Genomic DNA, 22,241 nt, shown 5'->3' with positions numbered 1-22,241 from the left:
GTTTTCTTTTGCTCTCTCGCACGCATATTCTGGGTGCTTTTGCTCTCCCAGAACTGGTGCGTTGCCTTCTCCATTGTTGATCTTTCCTGAGACACGATTGCGGCAGTCACTCACCGCCGTTCATTCAGATCCCTTGTGATTTTTTTCTTCTTCAGAGTTGGGAGTCACCTATTGCTTTTATTTTTGATAATTAGTGGAACACCACCTCCTCCACCACCGCCATTATGGCCACCCCAGCCTCAGATGAGTATGTTGAGGTAGCGGGCGATGTGCCCGCCGATGGCGAATATGTTGAAGTGGCAGCTGAACCAGATAGCCCAACGGTTGATGGCGGATACGTCAACGTTGATGCTTCCATGGCCGGTGAGATACTTGTGCTTGTGAGACATTTCATGTTCGAGCTGCAAGGCACGAGTGGCAGACATGCGCCATGCCCCTGCATAGCTCTCTGCTCTCACCTACGCTTGCTCCCCATTTTTTCCAGCTGAGGCAGAAGAAGCCACACACGCTGCTTCAACTGAAGAGCAAACCGCCACTGATGTCGACACCGAGGCCGACGCCGAGGGCCGTACCCTGCCGCAGCCCCCTGCGTCCCTTCCAAAGGTCCGCGGTCGTCGTCAAGGCGTGCAGGTGCAAAAGTTTACCCGCCGCCCAAATAAAGCCGTCACCACCGTAAGCTATCATCTGTTTCTGCACCCACTTTGTTGATACTGCATCACTTCAGCTTTTAAACTTGCCGCTTACAACGACGCTTTGGCCACACTCTTCCATCCTCCACTTGCTTGGCATACAGGAACGGGTGCAGCGCACCACGACCAAGAAGGAGACGGCCGCCGAGTCCTTCAAGGCTGCGAAGGAGGCGCGCGCCAATGCCCTCGCTCGTCTTGACAACCGTCACAAGTTTGTCCTCGGCCGTGTTGCGGACCTGGTTGGCTTGTCTGCCCAAGAAGCAGAGGAGCATTTGCTGGAGGGCGGCGTCTCAGCCCTGAACAGCTTTGACGCCTTTTTCGAGGCTGACGGCAGCAAGCAGCTTGTTTTCTATTATCAAGACATTGAGAGCCGCTCCAAGGGCGAGTCCAGCAAGCGCCTGGCGCTCGTCGACCCTCACACCACCAAGCTGACAAACATGTGCGTGTATGCCGTGCGTACGACCCCGCGTGCCATCACCACCTCCAACATGGCCAATGAGATCAACTTTGGTAGCTTCAGCGCCGCTGCCAACGATGGCTCCCTCCTGTCCGGCCTTCGCGCCGTGGTAGCCGATGTCCTTGAGCCCTACATCCACCACAACGAGAATTGGGGCAAACTCCACGAGGATGATTCACAGCGCGACGAGTTCTTTGACGCCCTGCAGCGCTTCACTGCCTCCCTCAGCGAGGCGGACACCGCCGTGCGCCATCAAGTGCACCTCGCCCCATACCAAGCCCCTGAAGGCGCCACCCCCCTACACCTCGAATCAGTCAAGACGCCCGCGCAAATGACGGCCCTTTCAGAGGACCAAAAGGCCGTGGAGCAACTCGAGGATCTCCTTCAAAAGTGGTGCACCCAGCTCGCCCATGCCATTGCCGAAAGCGAGCAAATGCGCCGCGAGGCCGATGACGTTGGCCCGCGTGCCGAGCTTGAGCACTGGAAGTCTCAAATGGCCAAGTTCAACGGCATTCTGGACCAAATCAAGGCACCCAGCTGCCAAAAGGTTATTGCCATCCTGGTGCAGGCCAAGTCCCGCGTGATTCCCGAGTGGCGGCGTCTGGACGCCCGCATTACCGAGTCCGCCAACGAGGCCAAAGACAACGTCAAGTACCTCTATGCGCTGGATCGTACCTGCGGCGCTTTGTACAAAAGCAATCCCGTCACCATGCTTGAGTCGGTGCCCAATTTGATGGGCGTCATCGGCATGATCCAGTCCGTCTCCACGTACTACAACACCTCCGAGCGCGTGACCGCTCTTTGCGTCAAAATCACCAACCAGATGATTACCGCTTGCAAGGAGTACGTCTATGAGCACGAGTCGCGTCTCTGGAAACAGGACCCCAAGGCCTTGTGCGCGCGCCTTGCCGATTGTCGGGCTCTCAACGCCCATTATCAGACGTGCTTTGCCAAGGAGAAGCAAAAGCTTGCTGCCAACCCCGATCGACGACAGTTTGAGTTTTCCGAAATGAGTGTCTTTGGCAAGTTTGACACCTTCTCCAAGCGCACGGAGAAGATTGAAGAGGTCTTGAGGCTCAAGCAGACATGGTCCGTCCTCGACGCAAGCAGAATTGACGGCATTGACACGCTGGCCGTCTCTGCTCGCGCGCTGTTCAAGAACTTTGAGAGCAAGCCCTATGATCCCCTCAACACGCGCAAGCGTGACTTTGACACGGATCACGAGCAGCTCAAAAACGATCTGGCCGACCTCTTGGCCCGTCTGCAGGACTTTTTGGACGACAAGTTCCTGACCATTCCCAGCGTCATGCGTGCCCTCGATCTCTTGGCTCAATTTGACCTCATTAAGGGTGTGGGCCTTGTCCTCACGGATAAGTACGAGGTGGTCCTGCGCCAGTTTGGCCGCGAGCTTGAAGAGGTGCGGAAGATTTACCAGGCTGAGAAGGAAGAGCCTGCCATTGGTCGCAACCTCCCGCCGCTGGGTGGCCGCATCGTCTGGGCTCGTCAACTCTTTGGCCGTATTGAAGGGCCCATGACCGCCTTTCAGGAGGCTTGCCCCGACGTGCTAAAGTCCGCTGAGGCCAAGAAGATCATTAAGACCTACAACAAGTTGGGTCACGTTCTCATGGAATTTGAGATGCTCTACCATCGTGGGTGGTGGCGTGCCGTTGACGCCTGCCAGTCAGGCCTCAACGCCTCTCTCTTGGTGCGCCGCCCCCTCAGCAACCAGGATGAGGTGGCATTCAGCCTGCGCGAGACGGGAGATCTTGTCGTCAACATTGACCCCCAGATCATGCAGCTGATTCGCGAAACGAAAATCATGCAAAAGCTCAAGCTCGAGATTCCGGAGAGTGCCAAGCTCCTTTGCCTGCAGGAGGACCGCTTGCGCAAGCACGAAGTTGAGCTGCAGCAGCTCGTCCGTGAATACACGGACGTGATGGCGCAGATTCCTGACAAGCTGGTCGTCATCATTCAGCCCATTCGCGCTCTGGTCGATGCGGTTATCGAACCAGGCCTTACCAAGCTGAGCTGGATGTCACCCAACCTGGAGACCTATTTGCAGGCCTGCTATACAGCCATGGGCGAGTTTGAGAAGACGCTCAAGGCCATTCAGGACCTGGTACAGGTCCGCATCAATGCTGTTCTTAAGGATATGCGCAACACCTCCTTGGCTGCCCTGCCCAGCGATGAGCCCTGGCTGCCGGAGGAGCTTGTCCACAAGACTCACCGTCTTTGCCAGGCTGGTGCGGAGCACCTCGAGCTGCAAAGCTCTCTGGTTGAGCTCGCTGTTCGGGAACTCTTGGATCTGCTCAACAAGCACATCCCGGCGGCCATTCGCGATGGCGATCACATGAAGATTGCTCTGCAAGAACTCTACGAGGGCTTTATGCAATCGTGCGTCGACTCTGTCGTCCGCTGTGTGCGCTACAACCTGGATCAGCTGCGTCGCAAGCTGAGCAACCGCTCTGCTGATCGTGACAAGCCCGCTTGCTTTTACGTCCACATTGAGCTGGACATTCCTAAGATTGTGATTCGGCCCGAACTTCCCGCCGTTCAGGAGGCTGTGAAGGAGGCTGCGGACCTCATGGTCAACGTCGGCAAGAAGGTGGCAGCCTGGGGCCAGGAGCGTGACCAGGAGGGACTGGAGTCAATCTACGCCCAGGTGGCGGAGCACAAGGAGGTGATCAAGCACGTCCAGTCGCTCTCAACCATTGTCAGCAGCACCAAGTCGGAGGTTGATGGTTGCCTCGAGCCGCTGCACCGCTTTAGTGCGCTCTGGACCGAGGACAAGGCCGAGAAGACGGCTGCTTTCTTGGAAACCAAGCCAGATCTGTATGCCTTTGAGCAGGAGGTTCGGCGTTACGAGGACATTGAACGCGATGTTCTCGGTCTCCCTGGCGTCTTTGCCGCCGGGGCACTGCAGCTCAGGAGTGACAGCTTTCAGCACAGCCTCGTGGCCGAGACCAAGGCCTGGAAGCAGGCTTTTGGCAAGGGTCTCAACAGCAAGGCCCTTGACGACATGAACGAGGTCTTTGCCTTCTGCGACGAGCTGCAAAAGCAGCTGTCCCGCCCCATCAAGGATCTCGAGGACGTGCGGGTCGCCATGAACGGTCTCAAGGACCTTCGCGAGCATCAAATTCGTATCGACAACATGCTGGCCCCCATTGAGCAGTCTTATGGTATTCTCAACAAGTACGAGGTGGTTGTTCCCCGGGCAGAGACTGAACGCCTGGACACGCTCAATTTCGAGTGGCAAAAGGTGTTGGGTCTTTCCAAGCAAATTCAAGACCACCTCATCACTATCCAGCCCCAGTTCAAGGATGACCTCATTGGTGCCGTGCAAAAGTTCCAGGTGGATCAAAGCACTTTTGTGGAAGAGTACAACGTGGCTGGCCCCGGCGTTGAGGGCATCACTCCTGAGGAGGCCAGCGATCGTCTGGCCATCTTCCAGATGCGCTTTGACGAGTTGTGGCGACGCTTTGTCACTTACTCAGGAGGCGAGGAACTCTTTGGCCTGCAGCAAACCGACTACCCCGAGTTGCAGCGTATCAAGAAGGAGCTTGGTCTGCTCAGCAAGCTCTATTCCCTCTACAACGACGTCATCAAGACGGTCAATGGCTATTATGACATCCTGTGGCGGGACGTTGACGTGGACAAGATCAACGCCGAGCTCTTGGACTTTGGCAACCGCTGCCGCAAGTTGCCCAAGGCTCTCAAGGAGTGGCAGGCGTTTGAGGATCTGCGCAAGACCATTGATGACTTTGCCGAGTCTTGCCCGCTGCTCGAGAGCATGAGTAACCCGGCCATGTTGCCGCGTCACTGGGCCCGCATCACGGACCTCACGGGCGTGGAGTTTGACGTGGATAACGAAAACTTTTTGCTGCGCAACATCATGGAGGCTGATCTCTTGAAGACCAAGGAGGATATTGAGGATATCTGTATCGCCGCCATCAAGGAGCAGGACATTGAGGCCAAACTGAAGCAGGTCATCAACGAGTGGTCCTCGCGCGAGGTCACCTTCAACACCTTTAAGGCGCGCGGCGAGCTTCTCATCAACGCGGCGGACATTAGCGAGCTGAACACGCTCATGGAAGATTCGCTCATGATTCTCACTTCGCTCAACTCCAACCGCTACAATGCGCCTTTCAAAACCGATATCCAAAAGTGGGTGTCCAACCTGTCGGAGACCACGGATATCGTGGAGAAGTGGCTTATTGTTCAGAACCTGTGGGTGTACCTCGAAGCAGTCTTTGTGGGCGGTGATATTGCCAAGCAGCTTCCCAAGGAAGCCAAGCGCTTCAGCAACATCGACAAGTCGTGGCAAAAGATCATGCAGCGTGCGCATGAGAACCCCAACCTCGTGCAATGCTGCACCAGCGACGAAACGATGAGCACGATGCTGCAGCACATGCTTGAGCAGCTCGAGCTCTGCCAAAAGTCCCTTGTGGGCTACCTCGAGAAGAAGCGTCTTCTTTTCCCGCGCTTCTTCTTCGTCTCGGACACGGTCTTGCTGGAGATTCTCGGTCAGGCCTCGGACTCACACACCATCCAGGCTCATCTGCTCAACGTGTTTGACAACATCAAGACGGTCACCTTCAACGAGAAGTCGTACGATCAAATCTTGGCTTACTCTTCGCGTGAGGGTGAATCGGTCGTCATGCAAAACCCCGTCATGGCCTCGGGCCCCGTCGAGCTCTGGCTGGGCTCGCTGCTCGCAGAGCAACGCAACTCGCTCAACGCCGTCATTGCCGATGCCTCAGTGCAGGCGCTCGACCCCAACTTCAAGCTCATCGAGTTTGAAAATAGCTACCCGGCTCAGGTTGGCATCTTGGGTCTGCAGCTGCTGTGGACACGCGATGCCGAAGTTGCTCTGGCCAACGCGCGCACCGATAAGAAGATCATGAGCCAGATGGACGATAAGTTTGCCGATCTCTTGAGCCAGCTCATTGACGCCACCCTTCAGGAGCTTACCAAGGTGGATCGCACCAAGTTTGAGACATTGGTGACGCTGCACGTGCATCAACGCGACATCTTCCATGACCTCGTACAGATGCACATCAAGAGTCCTCAGGACTTTGAGTGGACCAAGCAGGCACGCTTTTACTTCCTCGAAGAGGAGAAGCATTTGGTAGTGCACATTACTGATGTTATCTTCAAGTATTGCCTCGAGTTCATCGGTTGCGTGGATCGCCTTTGCGTCACGCCTTTGACCGATCGATGCTACATCACTCTGGCCCAGGCCCTCAACCTCAGCATGGGCGGTGCCCCTGCTGGGCCCGCCGGAACGGGCAAGACTGAAACGGTCAAGGACATGGGTCGTTGCCTTGGCAAATTCGTCGTGGTTTTCAACGTAAGATGCTCTTGACTGCTGTGCTGCCTATTCTCTCTGTCGCCTCAGCCTCCCGCCCACACGATCTTGCATGCCCATATGCTTACCCTTCCGATTTGTCTTTCTATCGCTTGCCTCCCTTTGCAGTGCTCCGATCAGATGGACTTCCGCGGTCTGGGCCGCATCTACAAGGGTCTGGCCCAGTCGGGTGCCTGGGGTTGCTTCGATGAATTCAACCGTATTGAACTGCCTGTGCTCTCGGTTGCGGCCCAACAGATTGCCATCGTGCTGGGCGCCAAGAAGGAGCGCCGTCCCAACTTCATCTTCATGGATGGCGATGATGTCACCCTTGACCCCGAGTTTGGCCTGTTCTTGACCATGAACCCAGGCTACGCCGGCCGCCAAGAGCTGCCGGAGAACCTCAAGATTCAGTTCCGCTCGGTTGCCATGATGAAGCCAGATCGCCAAATTATCATTCGCGTTAAGCTGGCCAGTTGTGGTTTCCAGAACAACGTCGTGCTGGCGCGAAAGTTTTACACCCTCTACTACCTGTGCGAGCAGCAGCTGTCGCAGCAGGTGCACTATGACTTTGGCCTGCGCAACATCCTCTCCGTGCTCCGCACGCTGGGCCCAGAGAAGCGCAAGAATCCAGATGACGGAGAGACGTACATTGTCATGCGCGTGCTGCGCGACATGAACCTGTCCAAGCTCGTGGACGAGGATGAACCGCTCTTCCTTTCACTCATTTCCGATCTGTTCCCCGGCATTGAGCTGGAGACGAACGAGTATCCGGAACTGCAGGAGGCCATCCAATATCATGTTGATGACGTGGACGATGCTTCCCCTGCCATTGTCAACCATCCGGCCTGGAACCTCAAGCTTGTGCAGCTTTTTGAAACGCAGCGCGTGCGCCATGGCTTCATGGTGTTGGGCCCCAGTGGTGCTGGCAAGACCACCAACATCCACACGCTCATGAAGGCCATGACACGTACCGGAACCCCTCACAAGGAGCTTCGTATGAACCCCAAGGCCATCACCGCGCCGCAGATGTTCGGTCGCCTTGACGTCGCCACCAATGACTGGACTGACGGTATCTTCAACGTTCTCTGGCGTCGTACCCTCCGCACCAAGAAGGGTGAGAAGACGTGGATTGTCCTGGATGGTCCTGTTGATGCCGTCTGGATTGAGAACCTGAACTCTGTTCTCGACGACAACAAGATGCTGACGCTGGCCAACGGTGACCGCATTCCCATGTCTCCTGATGCCAAGCTCGTGTTCGAGCCGCACAACATCGACAATGCCTCCCCAGCCACGGTGTCACGTAACGGCATGGTCTTCATGTCCAGCTCCGTTCTCAACTGGGAGCCCATCGTGGAAGGTTGGTTCAAGCGTCGCAAGCCCGGGGAGACTGAGGTTTTGCGCGAGCTTTTTGCAACCTCCTTTGATGCCACGCGCTCGTTTGTGGTGACAAGCCTGAATGCCAAGATGAAGCTGTTGGAGTGCAATTACGTCAAGCAATGCCTTGACCTTTTGGATGGCCTCATTCCCTCGGGTGAAGATGCCGGGTCGGCGTCAGCCGAGCATCTTGCCCGCCTTTACGTTTTCTGTCTCATGTGGAGCTTGGGTGCGGTGCTGGAGCTCGACGACCGCGCCAAACTGCAAGAGTTCCTCATGAAGCTCGATGCCAACTTGCCCCTCCCAACGGTCAAGGGTGAGGAGACCATTTTCGAGTACGTGGTTGATAGCCACGGCAACTGGGAGCATTGGTCCGATCGCGTGGAGAAGTTTGACTATCCCCGTACGCCCGATGAGCCTGTCCCGGCCTTCCGTAGCATCTTGGTCCCTAACATTGACAACGTCCGCACTGAGTTCCTGATGGACACGATCGCCAAACAGCGCAAGGCCGTGCTGCTGATCGGTGAGCCTGGTACCGCCAAGACGGTCATCGTCAAGGGCTATTGCAAGAAGTACGACATTGAGGAACACGCTTGGAAGTCGCTCAACTTTTCCTCCACCACTCAACCCAACGGCTTTCAGCGCACCATCGAGTCGTATGTCGACAAGCGTATGGGTACCACCTACGGGCCTCCTGGCAACAAGCGCCTCACCGTCTTCATCGACGACATCAACATGCCCACCATCAACGAGTGGGGAGATCAGATTGCCAACGAGATTGTGCGCCAGGTCATGGCAGAGAACGGTTTCTACTCGCTGGACAAGCCCGGAGACTTCATTCATCTGGCCGATATGCAGTACCTGGCGGCCATGCCCCACCCCGGTGGTGGTCGCAACGATATCCCTGAGCGCCTCAAGCGCCGCTTTGCCGTTTTCAACTGCACCCTGCCGGCCAACGTCTCCATCGATCTGATCTTCCGTACAATTGGCACGGGCTGGTTCTGCACAGAGCGTGGGTTTACACCAGCCGTGGCGGATATGGCCGACAAGCTTGTCTACCTCACTCGACGCATTTGGCAGGACACCAAGGGCAAGATGCTGCCCACTCCTGCCAAGTTTCACTACGTTTTCAACCTGCGTGACGTCAGTCGCATTTGGGAGGGCATGCTGCGTATCCAGCCGACTGAGTGCGACTCAACTCGAGTTCTCCTCAACCTGTGGAAGCACGAGGCCACGCGTGTGCTTTCTGACCGCTTCACCGAGAAGCGCGATGTTGCCTGGTTTACCCAGCGCATCGATACCCTGGTGGAGCAAGAGATTGGCGCCCAGTTTGCCGAGGAGCTGGCTCCCGAGCCATTCTTCGTGGACTTTATGCGCGAGGCGCCCGAGCCCACGGGCGAGGAGGAGGACGATTCAGCCCTTGAAGCGCCGAAGATTTACGAGATGGTGAATGATCTGGGTGCTTTGGAGGAGAAGTTGGCCGAGTACATGCACCTGTACAATGAGACGGTGCGCGGTGCGAAGATGGACCTCGTGTTCTTCAAGGATTGCATCGTCCACCTGGTGCGCGTTTCCCGCATCATCCGTATTCCACAGGGCAACGCCATGTTGGTCGGCGTTGGCGGTTCGGGCAAGCAGAGCGTCACTCGCCTGGCCACTGCCATCGCCGGTTACAAGATCTTCCAGATCCAATTGTCCCGCTCTTACAACACCAACAACTTGCTCGAAGACATCAAGGTTCTCTACAACATTGCCGGCGTTCAGGGCAAGGGCCTGACGTTTGTCATGACAGACAACGAGATCAAGCAAGAAGAGTTCCTCGAGTCCATCAACAACCTGCTGGCAACGGGCGAGATTGGTGGCTTGTTTGCTCGCGATGAAATTGATGAGATCTGCGGCGAACTTACTCCCATCATGAAGAAGGAGTTTCCACGCCGCCCGCCGACCGTTGAGAACCTGTATGATTACTTTATCAGCCGGGTGCGCAACAACCTGCATGTTGTCCTCTGCTTCTCGCCCGTCGGCGAGAAGTTCCGTGAGCGCGCCCTCAAGTTCCCTTCGGTCTTTGGTGGAACGACCATGGACTGGTTCATGTCCTGGCCCAAGGACGCCCTGATTGCCGTCGCTGACCACTTCCTCTCTTCCTTCAAGGTGGTGTGCTCACCTGAAGTCAAGACCTCCATGGTCGAAACTATGGGTGTGGTGCAGGATGGCGTGGGCATGGCCTGCCAGGAGTACTTCCAGCGCTTCCGTCGCCAAACCTATGTGACGCCCGCTTCGTACCTTTCCTTCCTCAACTCGTACCGTGGATTGTACGACGAGAAAAAGAAGCACTTTGAAAACCTGCGCGACCGTATGCAAACCGGTTTGGACAAGTTGCTTGAAGCGGCCGAGCAGGTGAAACAGCTCTCAGTGGAGCTGGTGGACAAGGAGAAGGATCTGGCCGTGGCTCAAGCTGAGACAGAGGTGGTCCTGAAGGAGGTTTCTCAGTCTGCGGCTGCGGCTGAAAAGGTGAAGGCTGCCGTGCAGAAGCAAAAGGATGCCGCTCAGGAGATTGTCGATGCCATTGACAAGGACAAGAAGATTGCCGAAGACAAGCTGGCCAAGGCCGTGCCCGCCTTGGCTGCAGCCGAACGCGCACTGGAGACCATCAAGCCCGCTGATATTGCCACGGTCAAGAAGCTTGGCAAGCCCCCACACCTCATCATGCGCATCATGGATGCCGTGATCATTCTCTTTGGGCGACGCCTGGACCCGGTTGTGCCCGACCCAGAGCGCCCCTGCCCGACCCCCACCTGGTCTTCAGCCCTCAAGATCATGAACGGTCCCATGCTTTCAGACTTGGTGCAGTTTGACAAGGATACGATCAATGACGAGATGGTGGAGCTTATGGAGCCCTACTTGGGCATGGAGGATTACAACCTCGAAACTGCCAAACGCGTGTGCGGCAATGTGGCCGGTTTGCTTTCGTGGACCGAAGCCATGGCTTCGTTCTTCTCCATCAACAAGGAGGTTTTGCCCCTCAAGGCCAACTTGGCGATTCAAGAGTCCAAGCTTGCTGTGGCACAGGCCTCTCTAGCTAAAGCTCAAGCTGAGCTGGACGCCAAGCAGGCCGAGCTTGATAAGGTGCAGGCCAAGTACGATGCCGTCATGAAGCGGAAGCAGGAGCTGGAGGATGATGCCAACACTTGCCGTCGTAAGATGGCGTCTGCTTCGGCCCTCATCGAAGGTCTCGGCGGCGAGAAGGTCCGCTGGACCGAGCAAGCGCGCCAATTCGAGGAACAAATCCAACGCCTTGTGGGTGATGTTCTCATGATGTGCGCCTTTATGTCCTACTCGGGACCTTTCAACGCCGAGTTCCGCACTCTGTTGCTCTCGAGCTGGAAGAAGGCCATGCAGGAACGCGACATCCCGTACACCAAAACTCTCAACTTGATCGAGAATTTGGTGGATAACGCAACCATTGGCGAGTGGGGCCTGCAGGGCCTGCCCAACGACGAACTGTCATTGCAAAACGGTATTATCGTCACCAAGGCCACCCGCTACCCGCTCCTCATCGACCCACAGGGTCAGGGCAAGGCTTGGATCAAGAGCCGCGAGGCGAGCAACAACATGATCGTCACAACCCTGGACAACAAGTATTTCCGTACTTTCCTCGAGGATGCCCTTTCGCAAGGCCGCCCCTTGCTCATTGAGGACGTGTTGGAGGAGCTGGACCCATGCTTGGATAACATCCTGGACAAGAATTTCATGAAGTCGGGCTCCTCGCTCAAGGTCAAGGTCGGTGACAAGGAGGTGGACATCATGAAGGGCTTTGTGCTCTACATCACCACCAAGCTTGCCAATCCGACGTATACGCCCGAGGTGTTTGCGCGCACCTCCATCATCGATTTCACGGTGACCATGAAGGGCCTGGAGGACCAGCTTCTGGCCAAGGTCATTCTCACCGAGAAGGCTGAGCTGGAGACGGAACGCGTTGCTCTCATCACCGAGGTCACAGCCAACAAGAAGAAGATGAAGGAGCTGGAAGACAATCTGCTTTACCGTCTCAGCAACACCCAGGGCTCACTCGTGGACGACGAGAGTCTCATTGAGGTGCTGCGGGTGACCAAGACGACGGCCGAAGAAGTCAACGAGAAGCTGGCCGTCGCTGCGGATACCGAGCTCAAGATCAACACGGCCCGTGAGGAATACCGCCCCGTTGCTACGCGTGGCTCCATTCTGTATTTCTTGATTGTCGAGATGTCCCTTGTCAACGTTATGTACCAAACCTCTCTGGACCAATTCCTGGGCTTATTCGATTACAGTTTGGCGCATTCGCAAAAGTCGCCCGTTCCGGCCAAGCGTATCAACATTATCATCGAATACATGACCTATGAGGTGTTCAAGTATACCTGCCGAAGCTTGTATGAGCGCGACAAATTCCTCTTCACCATCCTGCTGGCCCTCAAGATTGATCTGCAGCGCAGTCACGTCAAGTATAACGAGTTTATGAGCTTTATCAAGGGCGGTGCCGCCTTGGATTTGAATGCCGTGCAACCCAAGCCCAAGTCGTGGATTTCAGACAGCACCTGGCTCAACCTGGTCAACCTCAGTGAATTGCCACAATTCAAGGATATTCTGAACCAGGTGGCGCGCAACGACAAGGCTTGGCGCGCATGGTTCGACGAGGATCAGCCCGAAGAGGCACCGCTGCCCGATGGCTACGAAGATAGTCTGGACGTCTTCCGCCGCCTCCTGCTCGTGCGCTCGTGGTGCCCCGATCGCACCTTGTCGCAGGCGCGCAAGTACGTGGCGGCGTCCTTGGGCAAGCGCTACGCTGACGCCGTGCTACTCGATATGGAGCTCATGTGGAAGGAGAGTGATGTGCGTACGCCTCTGGTTGGTCTCTTGTCGATGGGCTCGGATCCCACGGCGGCCATTCAGGCTTTGGCCAAGGGCAAGAAGATTGAGGTCTCAGAAGTGTCCATGGGTCAGGGCCAGGAGGTGCATGCGCGCCGTCTCGTCTCCAACTTCCAGCAGAATGGTGGCTGGGCCCTGTTGCAGAACTGCCACTTGGCCTTGGACTTTATGCTTGAGGTTCTGGACACGGTGAAGACGGCTGAGAACGTGCATGAGGACTTCCGACTGTGGGTCACGACCGAGGAGCACCGCAAGTTCCCCATCAACGTGCTGCAGTCTTCCATCAAGTTTACCAACGAGCCCCCGCAAGGTATCAAGGCCAATCTGAAGCGCACGTACACCGATATTTCCCAGGACCAGTTGGACATTACCAACGCGCATCAGTGGAAGCCTATGTTGTACGCTGTGGCCTTCTTGCACGCCATTGTGCAGGAGCGCCGTAAGTTTGGCCCTCTTGGGTGGAACATTCCCTACGAGTTCAACCAGGGTGATCTGCTGGCATCGGTGCAATTTGTGCAGAACCACTTGGACGACATGGACCCCAAAAAGGGTGTGGCCTGGCCCACCGTACGTTACATGCTGTCCGAGGTCCACTACGGTGGCCGTGTGACCGATGATCGCGACAAGCGCCTGCTCATCACTTACTGCACCGAGTGGTTCAAGGAAAGCATGTTCAAGCCCGAGTTCAAGTTCTACGACAACTACAACATTCCCGTGCATGCGAAGATTGGTGAGTACTTTGAGACCATTGAGGCCATGAGCACGTTTGACGGCCCCGAGGTCTTTGGCCTGCACTCGAACGCCGACATCACGTACATGACGACGACGGCGCAGACGGTGTTGTCGACCATCGTGGACATTCAGCCCAAGGAGTCGAGTGGCGGTGGCGGTGAGACGCGTGAGGATGTCGTGACGCGCCTTTGCAATGAGTTTTTGGAGAAGCTGCCTGCGAGCTTCGTGCCCCACGAGGTCAAGGCGCGCCTCAAGAAGATGGGGGCCACGGCACCCATGAACATTTTCTTGCGCCAAGAAATTGATCGCATTCAACGCGTAATTCAGCTGGTGCGCACCACGCTTAATGACCTGCTGTTGGCCATTGACGGTACTATCATCATGAGCGAAACGTTGCGCGATGCGCTAGACAACATGTACGATGCTCGTGTGCCCAAGGCCTGGGCAGCCATCTCTTGGACTTCGGCTACGCTCGGCTTTTGGTTTACCGAGCTGCTCGAGCGTCACTCGCAGTTTTACAGCTGGTGCTTCCAGGGCCGGCCCAACGGCTACTGGCTTACGGGCTTTTTCAACCCACAGGGCTTTATCACAGCCATGCGTCAGGAGATTACGCGCGCTCACAAGGGCTGGGCCCTGGACAGTGTCGTGTGCGCCAACGATGTCACCAAGCTGGCTGGTAAGGAAGACATCAAGGAGGCGCCAAAGGAGGGTGTGTACATCTATGGTCTGTTCCTGGATGGCGCGGGCTGGGACAAGCGTAACAGCTGCTTGCAGGATCCCCCGCCGAAGGTGCTGTACACGCAGCTGCCTGTGCTGCACCTTTACGCCATCAACTCCACCTCAGACCGCAACCCCAAGCTGTACGAGTGCCCCGTGTACCGTAAGCCACGCCGTACCGACCTGGAATTTGTGACAATGGTGGACCTCAAGACCCCATCGGATAAGTCGCCCACATTCTGGATCATGCGTGGTGTGGCCTTGCTCTGCGACACAAAGTAAAGCTGATTGTAAATATTATCAAAACCTGTGTGACTCTCTGTGTTGGTTAATGTTTGCTGTTTTGTTTATGCCGACCGGCGCGCCCTGCCTTTGGCCGATGGGGCGCATTCACATGTTAAAGAATTAAGTTTTTGGAACTCTGGTTTGTGCGCTGCATGAAACAATTGATTGACATTGAGTATCGATCGTGTCTATGATTGTTGAGGAAAATGGATTTCATCGGCTGACGATACTTGGGCGCAGGCCTAATGGGAAACAGATTGATTTGCAATCGATGTGAATGTGGGAAAATGGACGCGCACACGCAGTGTGCGGCTGGGCGCGAGGCCAAAAGGTGGTGTAGAGCAAGCGTGAGACAAATAAGCGTTGCCCCTAGTGGCCTTTTTTTGGTTCGTAAGGGTTGACTGCTCGGCCGTGTGTGGGACAGTTTTTCCTTGGCAAAGGTGGTGCACAGGCATGAGGAAACCATAAGGCCATGCCTCACGAGGTGCCCTTGCATCCTGCCTTTTTTTTTAAAAAAAAAAAAAAAAAAAAAAAAAAAAAAAAAAAAACATCATGCAGGGGGTACATACTTGTGACGCAAGCGACGCTGGTGTGCTGCCTCGTCATCGCTCTCATCTTCGGAAGATTCCGTCGAGGACTCACCAAACGCGTGCGGCTTGTGATAGATGCAACAGCCTGCACCCGCGAAATACCGCTGTCAGAACACCGCGCAGTTTGGCAGTAGCACCGGTGCTACTATGACCCAGTCTGCTTCCTTGCAACGAAAAGGGATTCCTTCGCGCATTTACGCATACTTGCTCCCCCACCTCTCCCTCGCTCCCTCACTTCCGTCATTCACGAGCACACGAGCCCGGACGTACATTTGGAGCTCTTGCGGTTGAGATGTTCATTGTCGACTGTGTCTTCGGCCCAACGGACCCGAGCAGTTTCAGTGACCGCTGTTCGAGGCTGCTCCTCAGGGCGCAATGCAACAACGACACTCCGTTCGCCCTGCCCGCGTTCGGCCGCAGTTGCCGTCACTGTTGCAGTGCCACCAGCCGCCTGCGACCCACATTGAAAACTTGTCGGTGAGTTTCGCTCATGGTTGTTCATGTCTCAAGGACAAGCAGGAGCGGCACAATCCCATCTTGACGCACCTGCGCCTGAGCATTCGATTGAGAAGCCATTCTATCTGTTGCCGCTGCCGTTGTTGCTGCTGCACGTTCTCCGCCTCGTATTTGATCCAGACGAAGCCCGCTCACATGTCAAGTCAAAAATGACGATGGTCGACGAAATTTCATCTTCTTAAAAACATCAAAAAAACTTGACACACAACAACCAATCAAAATTTCTTGTTAATCATTTCTTTACAACCCTGTGCGATGGACGTCCCCTACTCTCAGATGTGAACCCGATCATTTGATTCAAGCATTCAATTGGGCGACCTTCTACCACCCTGCAAAGCTGCCAAAGCCACCCCCTTGCTTGGCACGCTTGGCTGCCAGGTCGCGAAACTTGGCACTCATGGGTGCACTTGCCCCTGTCGACGAATCTCCTGATGGTACATCTCTTGCCGAGCCCCCAGCACGCTTGCCGCCTTGCGCCAGTTGAGCCGGAGATATGTACTGTCCCACGCCGCTATGGTGCTTCTACGCCAACGCATCGGAGATACGAGTGAGTGAGAAGGGGCGTTGTGACGCGTGGGCTAAGCCTGCATCTGCCGCTGGCTCCACAAGGAAAGACGACGCGCAAGGGCAGACGAGCGACAGCTTGACTGCCTGACCTTTGGAGCGGCATTAGCTGCGTCGGCCGCTTTCTTGATTTCCTTCTTCTTCTCAGCAGCTTCGGCGCGCTCCTTCACAGCTGCTTCCTCCGCAGCCGCAAATGGATCTTCAAAGATCTCCGTCTTGAGAATTTTGATTTCCTGGAGGGTTGGAAGATGTGACCAGGGTGAAGGAGGGACACGATAAACATGGATAGCGAGATCTACCCTGCAAAACATCAAAATACAATGGGACAGACCTCTTGTGGGTGGTCCGAGTCGTCTGTGGGAACGCGTTCCATGTCGTTGAGGGTGTCCATGCCACCCACGACTTGGCCAAAGACGGTGTGTTTCTTATCAAGGTGTTGGCAGGAGCGGAAGGTGAGGAAGAACTGTGACCGATTCGTGTTGGGCCCGGCGTTGGCCATGCTCAGAACACCACGACCTGTTGGCAACACCTGAGTGAGGCAGAGCTCACCTGCACAGTCGCAATCCGTCTAGCTGACTGTCGGTGCGACAAGGCGTGCAAAAGGCGACAGGTTGATACGCACCCTTGTGCGAGAGGTGATGAACGAATTCATCCTTGAAGGGCTTGCCGTCTGCAAAGGCTGACTCGCCACCCTTGCCTGTGCCCGTCGGGTCGCCACCCTGTTTCCGAGCATGCCCAAGATAGGAGATGGGAAGGCAAAGCGCGGGGAAGGCAGGGAGCAGAGAGAAAGATTGCGAGTGATCAAGCGCCCACAGCCGACCGCACGGCAAAAGAAAAAGGGCATGCATGTCAGGGGCGCCGCCGTACCTGAATCATGAAGTTGCGAATGAGCCGATGAAAGATTGTGTTGTTGTAGTAGCCACGACGACAGAGCAGCAGGAAGTTTTCACATGTCTTGGGCACTTGCTCGCAGTACAGCTATAAAGGCAGGTAGTGGTCTATGTGTCAAAACTTGCGATGGTTGCGCGGGCCTGTGGGTGGCCAGACCCGCTGGCTACAACAGCGTAGGGCCCAGCCGAAGAGGCAATCTGCGGGATGGATGCCGGCCAGCTTAAGAGGGCCACGAGACGGCAGGAGCTCACCTCGAGGTTAATGTCACCAAAGGAGGTTTTGAGGCGAACGTAGCCTTTGCCTTTGATACGACCGTAGCGTACCACGTCGTCCTCAAGGGCAGCTGCTCGGTTTCGGGTTCGAACACTCATGTGTGTGCTGGTGAAACTGGCCGATACTTCACCTGCGTCATTTCGTAGCCGGCAGTCAGTGGGCAATTATGGAAAGTCGGGGCCAACAAGCTGTGCCCCATGCCTACCGGTTGAGTAATGCGCTGCATGATCATTGTCTTGTGCATCCTCGAGTCCCTGACACCACAACACGACTTGATGAGCAGCGGTGTCACGAAATATGTATAATAAATGTCAGCGGGACTTTAGAAGAAGGCGAACGCACTCTGGTAAAGTCGGTGTCTGAATGAATAGCGGGGCCGGTTTTCCACGAGGCCTCGGTGGCGTCAAGCTCTTTCTATTGGCAGCCAGCAGCAAGCACGGGTGAGATGACGCCACACTTTGACCAAAGAGGGATCTCGGCAGAGACTATTCCAAGAGAGAGGCTGACCATGACGTCACTGGTGGCATTGTTGCCGGCAGCAGTGAGCTGCGAGGTGGGCTGCGAGGCCCCTGCTTGAGAGACATCCTTGAGTTGCTGATGTTGGAAGTATGCAAGCACATGATGCAAGTGATTGGCCCCGTGGACGGTCATTGCATGAGCCAGGGGTAGGTGTAGCACGTACGCCCTTGTTCTTGACATGGTAGAAGGCGGCAAAGTTGTTTTTCTCGGGGTGCTGTGGATCCTGCAAGTCGATGAGGTCGCTGCGCTTGAAGGGTTCGTCGGTCATCAGGTCATGCCAGTGCTTGGCCTGAACGCGCAGCATGCGAGATGCAAGTTGAGTCACGAAATCAAAGAGTATGCGACGGATCAAGTGATGCACTACCCATGATGGTTGAGCGAGGGAACAGGGCGTGACTCGCACCTTGACGTTGTACTGATCAATGGCTTCATAAGCATAAACGTGGCCTGAGGTTTTGACGGCAGTGATGCGAGTATGTTCGTTGAAGACCTTGAAAGTCACAGGACAGTGATACTTGTCATCCTTGTTCCTGGCAGGGTCAGCGAGTTGCAGAGGTGTGTAAGTACAATGGAGTCGCTTTAAAAAAAAAAAAAAAAGTGCGGGGCATGGGCAGCACACTGCGGCCATTTGATTTTGGAAACGACGGGACAGGAGAGGGCTCGGCCATTTTCCGGCCGATGCAAGACTGACTTGTGAAAATTGAGCTTGATAAGGTCCTTGAGCTGGATCTTGTCGCCCGTGGCAGGATCAATGCCGTATTTACGGATAAAGGGGACAATGTTGACGAGGTCATAGATGACGCCGTTCTTGGTGCAGACGGGGTTGGAAAAGGGCTGAAAGGTCAGCGCACAGCAGTCAAAAGGCAGGTTCTTGAACTCGCGGCTCAGCTGACTCTCCTTCTTCTTGCCTCCATACAGCGTGGCCCACTCCGTGGCCGTGATGAACATCCGGTCCTACAGACACACAAGCACATCCGATGACACGGAATGGCAGAGTTTGCTGAGAGAGAGAAAGAGCGTGACCATGATCACCCCCCAAATGCCCAAGTGGAGACGAGAACGAGCCGAGAAACACAACAAATAACGCATTCATTCACACGAAGACAGCGCTGCTAAGAAGGCACTCCGGCAGCGCAGAGCCAGAGGCGCGCTGCCGTTTGACGCGTCGCGACCTTTGAGTGCTGATTTTTGCCCATGGCGCCGGTATCCTCTAAAGTAAACTACATCCCCTATTGTAAAGAACACAGGGTGCGCTCTAAAACAAGTATAATACTTGTTGAATGTGTACAAGTAATTTACTTTTATCGTATTTAGTGTCCGCTCGTGCGCTGTTCAAAGTGTTATATTCTTACACTTTAATTCTATGAAATGTAATTAATGTCACATTATACTTTGGTATGACGGAATGTGCGGTCAGCGGACATGTCTGACATCTACTTTAAGCAAGCAGGTAAGCAAACTCGTCCGCATCTATGCTTCTCGTCGTCTTTTGCAGCTTTTTTGCATAAAGCTATGTATTATAATGTCTTTCCTCATCAGGTTTGTGCAGCAGTTTTAGCAGTAGTTGCTGCAGAATGACGTAGGGGGTGGCGAACAATAATCGCTCGCGCGGACACACACACACACACACACACACACACACACACACACACACACACACACACACACACACACGCGCGCGCGCTTGACCCTCTCGTCCCTCCGGCTGCTGCGACCTGGTGCTTGCTCCTTTTGGCGTTGGTCCCTCTCCTGCCCCGGTACACGTAATTGCTTCCCGTCGCACACTCGCCCAGCGTTGTCCCCTTCCTCCTCCTCCTCTTCTTCTTCTCCTTCTCCTTCTCCTTCTCTTGCTCGCTTGGTCGGTCGCTCGCTTTGGCCCTGTTGGCCAGCGTGCCCCGTTTTGGAACTGTCCACCCACCTCCTCACTTATCTCCGCCCAGTTCTCCCAGCTGCGTCCCTTCCCCTGATCACCCTCTTGACAACAACGGGGCTGAGCGCGAGTGCCTCGATGGGTCAGGGCTGCACGAATTTGTGAGCACAGCCAAGAGAAAAGTTGCACGCACAATAGCGCCTCCTTGCACCTTCAACAACAAGTAGCAGCAGCAGCGTTTCTCGATCGCTAAAGAATGCCCAGTTCACCCACCGAGCTCCAAGCCAACCAAAACAACAACACCTATACGTCGTAGTGTTGGCATCTACCCCCCCCCCCCCCCTCGATTTTGCTAGCCCACAGCCATGTTGGCCACCACCTCCTCTACCACGGGCACCTATGCCGGTGGGACCCCCGCCAAGCTGGGCCACAAAACATCCCGACCCAGCAACGTTTCCATGGCTGACTCCATTCTCTCTGCCGATGGCCTCGTTTCAGACCGCGAGGCGCCTGAACATGAGCCGAAAGCTGCTGGCGTGAGGCCTTCCGAAGATGACCTCGAGCCCAAGCATCTGCAGAGCCGTCGCCCCACCCTGCTCGATGGTAGACCTGACTTGGGCCCCGCCCAACCCAAAATGAGTCTGGGCAACGTCTCCATCTGGAGCGAAGGCGTTTACCTCAATGTCCACGATAGCCCCATCCCAAGCCAGCGACCTTCGCTCATTGGTCCTCTTGCCAATCACCCTTGGAATCAACAAAGCCTCGCCTCGACCCCCCGCTCCAGTACGGACAGCGCAGCTACCCAACAGGCCGGCCCCAGTGTCCATGATGCCTCGTCAAAGTGCAATGTTCCCCTCGTCCTCGACCCGCTGACATGCAATGCTCCCGACCTCGAACCCCAACCCTCAAACCTCTCCACTAGCCCCGGACAAGCTCCCAGGAAGCGACCAGGATCCCGCAAAGAGCGCTTCCAGCTCAAGCGCACCTGCAGCACCACCATCACCACACCCCACAACCCACCCCTCGAGCGGACTCCCTCCCTTAAACGCCTCCTTTCCTGGGCCGGCCGCCTTGGAAGCAAGACTCGTCTTGACCCGCCTGCGGCTGGGCCAACAGCCCCAGACGCTGCCCTGCAGACCACCGTCGGCCCCACGGACCCGGTGGCTCCCATGCGACGACGAAGCCAGTCGCTCATCAACGTCTTGGCCCAGACGACTACCGCGCCCGGCCACGCCGGTGCCCTTGAACGACGCCGTTCGTCCAGCGTTCTCTCACCACGAGCTCTCGAGCAGCTTCGCCGTCACGAAACAATGGACCACGAAGAACTCCTCCGCCTTCGGGCCACTACACGCCAGCCCCGCAGCTTGCAGCAACCAATCATCCGTCTGCCCAATAAGGGACCTGACGCTAGCATGGTCATCAACGGCGAATACGTTCGATCCACAGACCCCGTTCACCGCAGCCCTCGTGCTTCCCAGGACAAGGGCGCCTTATCCGAGCACACGACAGCTGCACCGGCGCTGCCAGCCGCCGATGCCGCCACTTCCAACCCCGAACCACAACTGGGTCGTCTTTTAAACACCCGCCTATCCGCACTAGAACACAAGGCTTTTCTGCGGCACCGCGTACTCAACACCCCTTTTACCCAGAGCGTCTATCATCGCCTGCACTTTACACACGACGATGCCGACATTTCAGCTGACCCCGAAGAATCTCGTGCCCGAGCGGTGGACAACGGCCTCTGCTTACCCACCACTGCCTCTTCCTCAGCAGCAGTCCCGGCCGGCACGGGGGCACGCCCAGCCATTTTTACGCTCGCCACCCCCAACCGTCGCCCAACCGAAACTCGTCAGCGTGCTGCCAACACCCCTTCAGCACGCCGACCCTCGAGTCCTGACGTGATCAACCCGTCTACTAGCCCCACTCGCCGTAAATCCCGGTTTGGCGCCCTCACAGGTGGGCGTCGCCTCAGCCTATTCACACGAAGTCGAGCCTCTCCACGCCGCCAGTCACGTGCCAGTCGCATGCAAAGCAATGCTTCTGAAGGGCCGGAAGAGGAGAATGCTGACGCTGCCGCGACGGCCAGCTCTCCAAGCCGTCGTCTTAGCCGCTTTAATCCTCTCGCCAACCTCTCCACCCGCCTACGCCGACCCAGCTCCAGCTCCAACGCCAACACCACCAGCTCAGCAGGTGCCTCCCCCACAAACACCAGCGGTCTTCGACATGCCGAAAATGTCAACAATGCCCTGGCCAAATCGCCGAGCGTGTCGTTGATGGGCTCTGTTGATACCCACGAGGAAGCATGAGCCACTCAAGACCATCCACTTTGTGAAATACACCCGGACACGAACTCTTTGATTTTGTTTTTTGATTTTTTTGTTTTCTTTTGTTTTTTTTTTGTTTTTTTCTTTCATCCATGCCTTCATCTTCTTGGCCAACTTGCCCGTGTGTGTGTGTGTGTGTGTGTGTGTGTGTGTGTGTGTGTGTGTGTATGATTCCGAACAGCTGTTTC

The 22,241-nt window shown here is 55.9% G+C and overlaps 4 protein-coding genes across 4 annotated transcripts; 3 read left to right on the top strand and 1 right to left on the bottom strand.

Annotated features, from left to right (window-relative positions):
• Positions 1–224: 224 nt before the first annotated feature.
• MONBRDRAFT_29039 (uncharacterized protein) lies at positions 225–7,051 on the top strand (the record flags this gene model as incomplete). Its single annotated transcript, XM_001749532.1, has 4 exons — positions 225–363; positions 485–672; positions 794–6,496; positions 6,623–7,051. Coding segments are annotated over 4 exons (6,459 nt in total), but the record flags the coding sequence as incomplete, so codon positions are not given.
• A 117-nt stretch (positions 7,052–7,168) lies between these two features.
• MONBRDRAFT_38754 (uncharacterized protein) lies at positions 7,169–14,684 on the top strand (the record flags this gene model as incomplete). The annotated part of the gene is made up of 2 exons (XM_001749531.1): positions 7,169–14,180; positions 14,349–14,684. 2 exons carry the CDS (start codon positions 7,169–7,171, stop codon positions 14,501–14,503), a joined length of 7,167 nt encoding a protein of 2,388 aa, XP_001749583.1. The 3' UTR covers positions 14,504–14,684.
• Positions 14,685–15,906: 1,222 nt separating this feature from the next.
• MONBRDRAFT_34157 (uncharacterized protein) lies at positions 15,907–19,055 on the bottom strand (the record flags this gene model as incomplete). Its single annotated transcript, XM_001749460.1, has 13 exons — positions 15,907–16,134; positions 16,269–16,409; positions 16,508–16,692; positions 16,799–16,895; positions 17,044–17,154; positions 17,319–17,470; positions 17,546–17,594; positions 17,683–17,754; positions 17,848–17,934; positions 18,023–18,148; positions 18,263–18,389; positions 18,551–18,813; positions 19,032–19,055. The coding sequence occupies 13 exons, from the start codon at positions 19,053–19,055 to the stop codon at positions 15,934–15,936; spliced, it is 1,635 nt and encodes a 544-aa protein (XP_001749512.1). The 3' UTR covers positions 15,907–15,933.
• Positions 19,056–20,094: 1,039 nt separating this feature from the next.
• On the top strand, positions 20,095–22,035 carry MONBRDRAFT_11663 (uncharacterized protein; the record flags this gene model as incomplete). The annotated part of the gene is made up of 1 exon (XM_001749530.1): positions 20,095–22,035. The coding sequence occupies one exon, from the start codon at positions 20,095–20,097 to the stop codon at positions 22,033–22,035; it is 1,941 nt and encodes a 646-aa protein (XP_001749582.1).
• Positions 22,036–22,241: the final 206 nt, after the last annotated feature.

Source organism: Monosiga brevicollis, genomic scaffold, assembly GCF_000002865.3.
Source record: "Monosiga brevicollis MX1 MONBRscaffold_31 genomic scaffold, whole genome shotgun sequence".
NCBI classification, from domain to species: domain Eukaryota; class Choanoflagellata; order Craspedida; family Salpingoecidae; genus Monosiga; species Monosiga brevicollis.
This window is presented reverse-complemented; position numbering and strand designations above follow the sequence as displayed.